The following is a 12,907-nucleotide window of genomic DNA, read 5'->3' as shown; positions in this document are numbered from 1 at the left end:
GATGGTTGGAGGTCAAACAGTGGTAAGATAACAAAACGGGGTTCCACAGGGTTCCATCCTCGGCCCCCTCTTGTTCTCTCTTCATGTCAATGACTTTGGCACTGACCTGGATCATTTTTTTGCAGATGACAAGTTACTGATTACTGCTGGCCGCTCTCCGGATGACGTGATTGCTAAGCTCCAGGGTGATTTCAACAAACTACAACATCAGCTAGTTGCTCTTAAACTAGTCCTGAATACCTCCAAAACCAAGGTGCTATGTTTCTCACCGGGACTAAAGCAGGAAGTTATTTTTCCAAAATTACATTCCTTAAATAATTATCAAATAGAGCAAGTCAAGATCTAAAAGTGTCTTGGGGTCATCCTGGATTCAAAACTGAATTTTGAAGATCACATTGATTATATTGGTAAAAAGACAAAAATAAAAATTGGTTTTCTGTATCGACACAAGCACTGCTTCCCCCCAATGTTCCGTTTGGAATTGATAAAAGCTACCATACTGCCTCTATTTGATTACTGTGATATCGTGTATAAATCAGCCCCAAGTACTGTACTGAAGAAGCTTGATTCCATCTATCACTCGGCCTTAAGATTTGCATTGAACTGCCCATATAGGACTCACCACTGTGATCTCTACATTGGGTCAAACTTAACATCTCTTAATGTTCGACGGCTTGTGCACCAGATCTTATTTATTCACGATGTACTTACAAAAAAATCCGCAGACTACCTACTGGATCTCCTCTTTCTTACAAGGAACAAATTTGACCTCAGGTCTTCGCTCATTTACCAGCTTCACATTCCCTATTGCCGTACAAAAACCAGAGGAAGGGCCTTTGCTATTGATGCCCCCAGGGTCTGGAATGCTATTGCCAATAAACTGCAACTTGAATCACTACCTATGAGATCTTCACTCAAAACTGATCTAGAGGAGTTGTACACCCCTAGCTGCCACTGCTATTCAGTGGCCTAAAATATGGCTCTAGGGTTTGGTGTTACATGCTATTTATGTAGTTTATTGTAAAAAATTAGGCCACAGTCCCTATGATCACTGTTACATTGCATTTATGGCTTTTATTTTGGTGATTTCGATAACGTGTTTTTGGTTTTGGCCATGTTTTTGTTTATTGTAGTACGGAGTTGTACTGATGGCCTTAATCTTAGCTGTCTTGTGGTTGTTGTTATTGTTTGACTTGCATCCCACTGGGATTTTTGCACACAGCGTTGGTGTACGGTGCTATTTCAGGAATATTTTGATGTTTTTTTCCTGGATTTTCTGTTTGCACAGTCACATAATCACTTTAAGATGTTTTCTTGTTTATGTTTTTGTTTTTGGTTTGTTGCGGTTGCACCCGATTCAAAAGCCGAATGGCTCACAGGGCTATACCAAATAAATGGGACTAAATGGAATTTAATTCATTTTATTTTATACCTACAGTACGTGACTCTACCGAAATAATTTTAGATTTTTTTGTGTTCTATTTACGTGACTTTACCGAAAGAACCAAGCATATGAATTCCTGCAGTCACGAAAGTATTAAGTCTAAATTTAGTGCATGAAAACACAGATAAACCTACCACTGAGGATTTAAAGAGTTGTATCATAAAAAAATAATGAAACTCAAACTCGTATACTCTGTACCTTCTATGGACTAATGAAATACGTTTGTAGACTGGACTCTGGAGAAAGTCCTAGGGCATTTTGTAGTTAACCTTCAATTGAGCAAAACAAAAGGGGCTGACAAAAACCTCAAGAGTGCAGAGAGATATTTGGAAATAAGACCGTGAGGCATCGTATATGACGATGGAAAATATTCGCAATGGCTCAAAAAAGGGTACTCAAATGAGACAAGCAAGTTGTTATGATGGAAACAGAGCATTGAGGTAAACATGCAAGTCAAGGCTGCCTCTCACCACGGAGAGGTAAATTAGTCAAACTGAAGACAATTATATTCTTGGTTATTTCGGTAAAGTCACGTAGGAGGGAAACAATTGAATATTAAAACTAGAAAGCAATAAAAATTCTCACGATGTTTCGACTGCAACACAAGCAATCATCATCAGGTGTGAAAACCACAGCAAGAAAATTTGAAACCATTTCGGGTCTTAATTGATTGTTCACACTTATGGTGGCTTTCAGACCGCATCCATTATTTTCGTCTCCCCTCTCCTCTTTTCCGAACATAGATGGACTCGTCCATCTGAATAACTGCCAAATCGCTCTCCGTGGTGCTAACGTAAAAAAAACGCCACTTTTTTTAACAAATTTTCTTGCTGTGGTTTTCACACCTGATGATGATTGTTTGTGTTGCAGTCGAAACGTGAGAATGTTATTGTTTTATATTGCTATTATTTTATTGTTTCCCTTCTACGTGACTTTACCGAAAGAACCAAGAATATGAATCCCTGCAGTCACGAAAGCTTTAAATCTAAATTTGAAGACAATTAGTCGCATAGCTTGATTGTCTCTGGGGCCATGTTACTGGTTGGCTAATCAATGTCGATGAAATGTTGGTGTATTGCGAATGCTTACTGGCCACAAGGTGTCATCTTAGGTCTATTTTTCTCTTGTGCATTCTCTATCTCTATTCTACTGTCTCACCCTTACAACGTTCCGTTTTTTTCTTTCTTTCTGATCTTTTCCCCCTTCATCAGTCTATCTCGTGTTCCTTCCCACCCTCATCCCACAACACTTCTTACAACTGTACTCCAACCCAATAAAAATGTAAAACCACCAACCAAAACATCAACTGTCTGTGAGAATAGGTTTTTTCCCCTTTTTTCTGGCAACAACAAAAAAACACCTTTAAACTGTCTGTATCTCACACATGAAGCCTGTCTACATGACAATGGTACATGACACATTGGTTTGATACTAATGAGTTGTATAACATCTCAAGTAAAGGCGCTTTGTCTTGCAAAGAGATTAAACACAAAAAAACGATATAGCGTTACTTCCTTTTACAACAAATAATTTTCTTTTCACAAAACGTACAAAGTCAACGTATCCACGGATGTGAATTTGTAACATAAATCATGGGTAGTACTTTTATAATTTCAATTGGGTTTGTTGTTTGGTGATGTCATATACTCTTTGTACAGGTAGGAGGGCTCTGATTGTATTATTAAATGTTTGATTACGTGATCACTCATGTACGAAAATACTCTGCTGACAGCAGCCTCCTGTTCCTAATCACCTGTGACATTGCATGAATAGGTCCAGGGGCAACTGCCATCTTTATGACATTTTGAAATATTGCCACATGTAAGCAAAAAATATCCATAAAACTTACAAATACTTAATATTTTATTTTAATACTTTTCGTGAATAATTTGGTCCAGTATTGCCACGTAATATTTTATTTATATTCTCTACAGCGAAGTTTAATGATGTTTAGACTGTTAAAGGAGTCAATAAAGTGTCATATTCAAGGGCACACTTGGGCAGGCGAGATTAATGTCCTCTACCATTTTGTAATGCACTATTCAACATAACATAACGACTCGCGCTGCGATGATTATTTATTTTTAATGAAAAGACATTTGGGGGCGCGCCAAGCGGACCGTGAAGCTCTCATGAAAATATCAATAGCTGCTGGTGACCCCTTGGGGAGTGTCTGTGAGGTCGGGTCGAAGGGGCGGGTGCAAGCATTCGAATGTGCCCCACGGCTCTATTGAGGGCATTTGTTGTTCACGGGGATTAGAAGAAGCTCACGTTCAACTGGCAGGAGGACCAGTCTCCTAGCTGCAGGCGGTAGCAGGGCATGGGGGTGCACGGTTTGCTTTGCTGCAGCTGGGAGGGACAGGGCCGACCAAAGCCCCGAGCAGCTCGGAGAACCCTGCGACTTCTCTTCATCATCCCTGTTGCGCGTATGGACACACGCACACGGTCACGCGCAAGCACAGCCCAATACGTACGTGCATACACAAACTGCTTCAGGGTAAGAGCGTACACTTGTCCTAAATATCAGCACCTGTGGCCACACACGCAAAAGTTAACACATTTATATTGCCTTTGTCGAGTAGTCTATGAGGTCCAAGGAGGGCAGGCATGACGTTTAGTTTGCCCCCCTTTGGGCAGCGTGTCTTCCCCATGCTCACTATGAACCCTTACTCATGAACAAACGTATACATTTGCATGCATTTTTAAATGTCTGGCTGGAAATGCAGCCACTGACATTTAAATTATGTGTCTCAAAAACATGACTTAACAGTTTAAGGGCACAAGTACACTTTCCATGAGCACAATGGAAACAAATGATCCAGTGGTTCTTTAAAATACGATGGTTCCCATTGCTATATATAAAACAAAAACATGCCTATTCTTAGCTCTTTCGGTAAAGTCACGTTGAAGGGAAACAATAAAATAATAAAATATATATAAAACAATAATAATTCTCACGACGTTTCGACCATAACACAAACGGTCATCATCAGGTGTGAAAGCCAACGGCTTTGTGTTATGGTCGAAACGTCGTGAGAATTTTGATTGTTTTATATATATTTTATTATTTTATTGTTTCCCTTCAACGTGACTTTACCGAAAGAGCTAAGAATATGAATTACTGCAGTCACGAAAGCTTTAAATAAAACACATGTATGTAGATAATTACATCAATACCCTATTGAACCTGATATAATGTCAGGACTACTGCTGTTAATGGGCTCCTGTTGTGATCCACACATCTCTCCGGGTAATAATGTACTCGCAGCACACAATACTGGCCACTTTTGTCACCCCTTTGCTAATATAAAACACCACACTAAGTACGGAACCTTTTTTCTGAGTAAATATTGGATAGGTGCTGGAGACAAATTGCTACTGGAGTTGTGCATCATAGCCACTGCCACAGCGATTCTTTGAATTGCCACAAGTCGGGGTCAGGATTCGATTAAAGTACAAATGATTTTGTCTTGTGTTCACCATCTTCTTTATATCGCTTCATGTTTGTAAAGATGTGATTTTACAGTTTTGTTCACTCATTCAGCCCAAATGTAAACATTCGAATATTTGCAGAAATCAACCCATAATAATTTAATATTATGAGACCTCCTTTGCCAGAAACAAGATATAGGAATAGGTTTTACCCTTTTAACTGGTACAAAAACTGACACCTTTATTCAAGGCATCATGTTTGCAATAACCACAACACAAGCAGTCAAAATGCAAACAAAAAAGACAACTCTGATAATAATATTCACTGTCCTTGAATTTGATTGGTCCACACCCGAGACAGCTTTTCTTAGAGCCTAGTCTCCATTGGTGTTGGACCAGAAGACGCCGTTAGTGTGCTGTTTTTGAGTTGTACGCCTTTTGGCGTCTTCTGGTCCAACACCAATGGAGACTAGGCTCTAAGAAAAGCTGTCTCGGGTGTGGACCAATCAAATTCAAGGACAGTGCATATTATTATCAGAGTTGTCTTTTTTGTTTGCATTTTGACTGCTTGTGTTGTGGTTATTGCAAACATGATGCCTTGAATAAAGGTGTCAGTTTTTGTGCCAGTTAAAAGGGTAAAACCTATTCCTATAATAATTTAATAGATGTGTGATTCGATGCATGTATTATGAGCATGATAATTCATTTGAATAAGCGATATGTTTACATACCCAGGAATTGAACACATTTACATATGGTTCACAGCGCAGTGCAAAAACCACTATGCCACCACGCCAAACACACACACACAGGCAAATAGGTGGCGACCTGTCAGGCCGCACGTGCGTGAGCAGGATGACCACGACGTCCAGCTGGAGATGCGGCAGTCCAGAGGGCACTCCACGGAGCAGGGCTCACTCAGAGGACGAGGTGTCTTCAGACCAATCTGCCCATAGAAAGCGAATTAGCATGGAGAAGAGAGTGGTTATGTCACCTCAGCGTCACTGCACCCGTGGGTAAAGTGGGGAGAAAAAATATATTAGTCCAGAAATGGCCCCACCCATCAGTAAAGACTTAGTGGCAGCACTAATCATAGGGAAAACAGATTAATGGATTTGGGCCCCCAGTAATTTTCTTGGTCGCTCCTAGGAGCTCCAAAATGTGTCCACTTCTGGAAGGTATCTGGGTTTATCATCTTAACCTCGCGGCAATAAATATTGTTTGAGCAAAAATGTATCATTGTTGGTCTCGTTGAATGTCAGATTAAGTGCTATCGGCAAGTAACTCTTATGGCCAGCTTTGAGAAAGCTGGACAGTAACGGGTAGAAATTAAGCTTGACTTGGCAACATTTGCTTCATCACTGCTTCATGTTGAAGATGCATTGTTAGCCCATGGTAAGCTTTTGCCTTGGAAGATTGTCAATGCCAGGTACAGATACTACCTGCAGAATTTGTACCGGAGTTGCTGGAATGGTAATGAAACTTGCTAACGTCGCCGTTTCTGATTTTTGTGTTTTATGTAAAGGAATATAATGATACATTCAGCAAAATTACTCTTTTTCTCTAATGTATGTGTGATATTTTAATTGATAAGCTGTTAAAAAATTTTACTGGCCAAAAGTGGTCGATCTCAGTATCTCTGGGTATAATTTTTTTAACTTATTAGAATAGCAAAAGTTTATCTAAATCCACTACCAAAAACAACCTGTGTTCAAAATGTCATTGTTAATTTATACAAATAACTTTGCTCAACAATTGCAAGTTCCAGTGCAAAGTACCATCCACTTTAGAGGTTAAACTGTTGGTTCCTGTGGCATTATTCCACAGCTTACTGAGACAACCTAACACATGCACACACATACGATTGGCACAGTGACACAACCCCGACTATGTAGATTACAAATAACAATTACTTACAAAGGCCAGCACGGCACAGAAGGAGGTGGTGTGGCCAGCACAAACACAAAAACATATTTTGTTTCTCAGCATTGATGTTGGGATATTGCGACAGGTAATAATTTTATGGTGAGTCAAATTATGGGTGGTCCAGAACAAGTTAAGATATTGAATGATGCTGGTGATATAGTTGGTCGTAAATAAAACAAGCGTCAGTAGGATTTTAGCAAAGTCTTTGAACCAGCGTGACAAAGCACTCCTGCACTTTGACTTAATTGGTAATTACATACAGGAATAGTCAGTCAACATATACATCCATGTAGAGATTGTATTTAAACCATGAATCATAAGATTTTAGGCAGATTATAAGTGTCACTGACATGGTGATTTTTTTAGATCATATATAAATAATTATTCATATATTAATAATTTTTCATATATGGGATATACGCATACATGCATTTTTTTATAGTTCTAATGTACATATGTGCACACACTCGACCCAAAAACTCATTTGTAGGTACAAGCTCACCTATGCCTTCATTGTGTGCTGGAGAAAGCTGGTATGCCGCAGGTGCATTCATAATTATAATTACATATCACAAGTGAAAAAACAGCGCTAATTAGAGGCGCTTGAAAATTATGGTGATAAAGAAAACACTTGTGCATAACTGCATGCTGCAAAAACCTGGGCTGGATGCACATGTCTCACAGAATGGATAAATGAATAGATCAAACTGATTCGGACAAATGTAAAACTGAGCCCTCTGACAATATATCAGTTCCCATGGCGTGAATCCTAGGCTCTCAATTTCTGAACCCCGTGGGCATATGAGCAGTTACCTGCTTTGGATGCTGTTTAGGAAATGGCAGTTGGTGATCACTGCAACTCACGGCTTCCGTTGGTGAACTGTAGGCTAGTCCTGCAATGGGTCACTGAGCCCAGTGTGGGTATGTTAGCAGATTGGAGGGATTGCTGCCCTAATCTTTTCACTCCCTGCAATGCCCATTCACTGTCAGGACATCTAGGGTGCCATTCATCTACTTGGGCATTTTGCTGTGATGGAATGTATCAGTGCCAGGATATTATCTACAATGACAATTTTAGCTGTTGTCCAAAGCCAGCCATATGCTGTTCTGGTTTGAGGAATGGGTGAAGAAACTTAGCGCGGGATGAGGGAATTCCACCACAAATGTCATGACATCAAAGTACAATCCGTGCCCATGGTGAAAATGTATGCCAATTTGGATCCAATCGATCTTATATACACACGTTTGAACACGTGTGAGTTTGTAATCGCATGTGTACTTTGCGGAACAGGTCTGATAGGAAGAGAACTGCCCTGCAAAAAAGCTCATTGTGCTCGTTTCTGAAGGTGGTTTTGAGCCAGTTGTGGAAATCACACATTACTTTGGTGAGAGCTAGTCAATCCAGAGTAAATCCAATAAAATACACCTTTAATGCCCACTAAGGAGTTGATTGGGATAAAGATGGTTGTGATGATGATGAGCTGCATTGATCCCTGCAATGCCATACAACTGGCCCTGCACATTTTAATTGCACTCCTGTCGTCTTTTTGTATTGTAATTTGCTGGCCCGCTCCCTACTGGACATCTGCGAAAAAGTGGACATCTGCGAAAAAGAGCTTTATCGCTCATCGGATTCCTCCAGTCTAAATAAAGATTCTGATTCTGATCATTTCTTTGAACAGTTGGTCCTGCCCAGCTTGTGCATGTTGCTGGCCCCACCACTCCCATAACACATATGCCATGCAGGCCTTTAAAGGTGCTCACCAAATTCAGCTATTGCGCATCTGTGTGTAGGTGTATTTGTATATGAATGTGTATTAATGTGTATGTATTTGTATGACTGTGTGTACATCTGTATGTGTTGTGTATATACAGTTATAATGTATGTCTATGTATGGTCGTGTTTCTATGGGGAGTGGTAGTGTAGCGGTTAGCGTGCTGTGCTACGAACCTGGCAACCCGGGTTCGATTCCTGCTCATGGAAAACACCAGTGACGATTATCTGAACCGGTCCTGCGCCTCCCCTAGGTCGACTCAGCCTCAAATTAATACCGGGTGCAATGTGTAAACATCGCCACTGGGGAAACAAAGGCGGCCGGGTTGTGTTAGCCACTCACCCCCTCGTGTGCTGTGCCGGGCTTTAAATGTGCTTGCTAACAGCACTTGCCCCTACAGTCTGTTAATGTTATACGGGGGATCTTAGTATTCATCCCATGGCACATGAGTCTGTCCCGTGACCTCCTGTCGGTGAGTCTTGGACACTTTACGTGGCCTCAAAGTGCACCTGGCCTGGCAAAGGCCACTTAGTGGAAATTGTGGCTGTTGTTGTTTCTGTGAGCCTGCATAATTGGATCTATGTATCATGTACTTGCATGTGTGTGGGCTGTGTAGAATTGGTCTAATTTAAAAGCACATACTGTTGCCATGGACAAGGAGAGTATTTGAAATAATACGATGCTATATATGGAGAAATTGCATACATTTTATAAAATATACGGTATACTGCATTTATTTATTTGGAAGAACAAGCTGAATTGAAAACAATTATCATTCAAGTTTTAGGGAAGGTTATAAAGATAACCACGTTTTATTGTGGCACACATCTAAAGTTAAAACATTCATCTCTACTATGACTTCATAATTATATCGCGGCAGCCAAGGAACAGAATGTGTCCAAGACGACATCTACTAAGTAAGTGTAGCGATGCAATCAGCTTGTGTACAAATACCATATGGATTATAACATCAGCAGTGGATTGACCAAGGTTGGTGATAATGATGATTACCTTCATTCATTACAGATTTCCATGAACTAGGTTTCTTTCAAACATGCCTACACCACCTTGAATTACAAGGTGTATTGACAAGTGTGCATTCTGAAAGAACATTGCAACAGCCTGTAACTGCAAATATAGAAATTCACAAATGTACAACAAACAAAATCCATATTTGACTGCTCTCCAAAGGGACGGCACTGATACATTACTGTCACAGTGAGATCGTGCCTAGGAGTATTGCAATAACAGGATACTATTTCCAAACCTTTACTTGTCCAGCCAATAGCAACACACACATGGGAAATTTAAACATTTATTGATTTTCATCTATCCACACATGTGTTCCAGTAACTTCACAATGCCGCATATAACAACTTAAAAAAAAACATTAACATTTCATTGTGTATTACAGCAGTGGTATGAAAACTCCAGTTGTCTCACTTGGATTACATCTCAACCTCTCATGTTTGCCACCAAACCAATGTACGAAATGTGTATTATTGAAATGCTTCGTGTGGAAAATTGCAGTTGAGTTTCCATGAAAAACACTTTAACTAGAATGTCACTTTAGTTTGTCGTTTAATGCCATACAAGCTGCCATGATGTAATGGTTTGCACACTGACTAGCAATCCAGAGATCGCCAGTTCGATTCAAACTCCAAGCACATAAGTTGAAACGATGGTTCAAGTTTCTTAAATCACGCTACCTGTCCAACACGTAGTACACCACAGTTAGTTGAAGGGCAGGTTGCAGGTGATGAGGCACAGTTTGGGTATTCCTAGCTCTTTCAAGATGTCTGGCAAGTATGGAAAAGTAGGTCAAAATGCCCTCTCGAGGGGCCCCTCTGTCAGCAGTGGCACGAGCAGGAAATTGCAGGGCTGCACCTTTATATTTTAAGCTAAGGGTTCAAACTACATTCAGTATTTTATGCAACTGGCCACTGGGCCTGGGATAAGCAAGACCAATTGAGTTTGGTAATAATAGTAATACAGCAGATGCTTTATATAATTCCAGACAAAGTTAAAGAGTGACAATGTAGATCCGAGGCATTGTGAATGTTTCACAGTACATCAACAGTACAGTCTGTAGATAATAAGTAAACTTCCTAATTGTATTTGTAATGGTGAAATCTGCAGCAATTCTGTGTTAATGGTAATAGCACCTCATCTCCATATGTGAAAAGCTAAGCAGGTCTGGCCAAGTTGATACCATACTTATATGGTGATTTCGAAGGCAGGATGTGGTGTTGGCTGCTCATTAGGGAGGCACTTTCCCCATTTAGCTGGAGATTGACCAATGGCCCAGGACTCTGCCTTTGGGGAACGCTATGCTGCAGTGGGAGCGGGGTTATCAAAATAGACACGAATCTGAGGCGCTGTCTACTTTGTACACATTTAAGGCCCAACAGTGGTGTTAACTCTAGCATCTTTGTTTATATTTTTACACATTTGCATGAATGAGCTGTATGACCTGATCACACGTAACCCCTGTTGCATCTGCGTGGTTATTTTCAAGCCTAAATCTTTCTCCTGAATGATTGTATAACTGTTTTGGGGATAAATAGTTAATGACTCACCATCTTGTCCATTATCATCGTCAACCACGATCTATCCAAAGCTGGATATAGAGCTCCCCGAACCGTCGCCATCCGTCACAGTCACACAATTAAACAGTTATTCTAGCTCTGCCATCCATGCTGATATCATTGCTGCGTGAGATCAAAACATCCGCTTAAGTGCGTTTCCTCCTTTTGCCTGTCACTCTGTCGTTATTCTTGACCACCAGCCATCATTATATCTCGCTACTTGCTCTGCCAAAGTCCAATTACTTTACTCAACGAGTATGGATTCCTGCAGTCACGAAAGCTTCAAATCAAGATCGTAGTACATGACAAATAAAGTAATTTACAGTCAAAGCAAAAGTGGGCCAGTTCACATTTCCCCTAGAGAGCTCATGTAAAGTGTGAGAAAGAGATTCATTATGAAGCTTACATAAAGCGATCAATCACTCAATTATGCGCATTGCACACAAAGGGTATGGGATCCCCAGACAACTCAGGCTCGTTCATTTCTCCTCAACCTGGGGCTTTAGGTAAGGAACCCTGGTGAATTCCCATGAACGTTTACGACCACACTCGGGAGGGAAAAGAAGATGCATAGGAACAAGTTTGTATGTTTTCACACTTGAGCGCTATGTTTGCAGATAGACTGGAGGTCACGATGAGTAGGAAACGGTGGGAGGTAAAGTACCTGCCGTATTGGGGCACAAAGGCAAGCTGGCAGTGGTAGTTCAAGGCAGCACATTGAACCTAGCGCCTGGGCCACCATGGCCCCACAGTTCATTCCTCTACTTGTGCAAGAAGAACACGTGAAAACCCTCCTCCTCGCCACACTACCACCCACCCACTTAACCATCTCCACCCCCTACATTTCCGTGCCCACTCGCACAACACAGATGCCTAACCGCACCCCTCATCGCTCACGCTAATGGCTTTACCAGATATCATTTCAGCCCACCAATCCATCACCCTTTAATTGCATCAGCAGAATAATAAGCGGCCTTAATATGGCAAACCTGCGAACGGCGTCTCTTGTGGCTGATAAACCCGCTTTAATTATCGGCCATTAGTGGCGGCACCACCACCCATGTTCTCCCCACTCCCCATGGTGGTGGGGGGCTCAACGTTCTGGCGAGCCATCGTGCACTCCCTTCAAGTGTCCTCCCACCCCCCACGTGACGACCACCTTAAATCGCGATTTAAGATCCGTTTTCTTTTGAGATTTACTCTATTATCGGTAAATACAGAGGTTGTATAAAGTGCTCAATAAACTTGGAATTATTTCACGAGGCTGCAGAAGCAGTCAAGGATGTAGTAATAAAAAAAAGAATTCGATGTGGAGAAGAATCTTAAATGCGCAATAATAACTGAGTAAAAAAACAATGGATTCCTCTTTTATATTGTGAGGTCTTTTTTTCATGTTATGTATTTTTTATGATCTATATATGTGTAATGACAGTGTGTCATCTGATGGTTAGGGGTGCTAACTAAGGGTATGGGTGCAGGATAGAACGACACATATGCAAGCGACCACAAGGGGGGCATAACTGGGTCAAGGGTCAAAGAGGGGATCGAACTGGAATCTCCTGGAACCCGTGAGAGAGTTCCAGAAGAGGGGCGTTCCCAAGGACGGGGCTTGGCCACGCTGGGTGACTATAAGGGAGAGGCAAACGGAAGTTTGGGGCTGTCGTGGGGGTTCGGGTCCTGGCTGTCGTTACTGTCATCACTGCCATCTCTTCGTCGTCGTCGCTGTATAGCTAGACAGCTAT

General features: G+C 41.2%; 1 protein-coding gene across 5 annotated transcripts in view; it reads right to left on the bottom strand.

Moving 5' to 3' along the window:
* The window catches only part of LOC116946909 (thrombospondin type-1 domain-containing protein 7A-like), a 444,047-nt gene that overhangs the window by 25,466 nt on the left and 405,674 nt on the right, over positions 1-12,907 (bottom strand). For all 5 annotated transcript variants that reach the window (XM_076070187.1, XM_032962175.2, XM_032962192.2 and 2 more), the window contains 2 exons: positions 5,705-5,822; positions 3,716-3,861 (listed from right to left, as the gene is read on the bottom strand). In XM_076070187.1, the coding sequence (XP_075926302.1) occupies positions 3,716-3,861; positions 5,705-5,822 (264 nt within the window). The remainder of the gene's footprint in view (positions 1-3,715; positions 3,862-5,704; positions 5,823-12,907) is intronic.

The sequence above is a fragment of the Petromyzon marinus genome, chromosome 2 (genome assembly GCF_048934315.1).
Source record: "Petromyzon marinus isolate PM22_M1 ecotype Great Lakes invasive population chromosome 2, UKy_Petmar_22M1.pri1.0, whole genome shotgun sequence".
Taxonomy (NCBI): Eukaryota; Metazoa; Chordata; class Hyperoartia; order Petromyzontiformes; family Petromyzontidae; genus Petromyzon; species Petromyzon marinus.
Note: the sequence above shows the minus strand (reverse complement) of the source record. Positions and strands in the feature narration are given on the sequence as shown.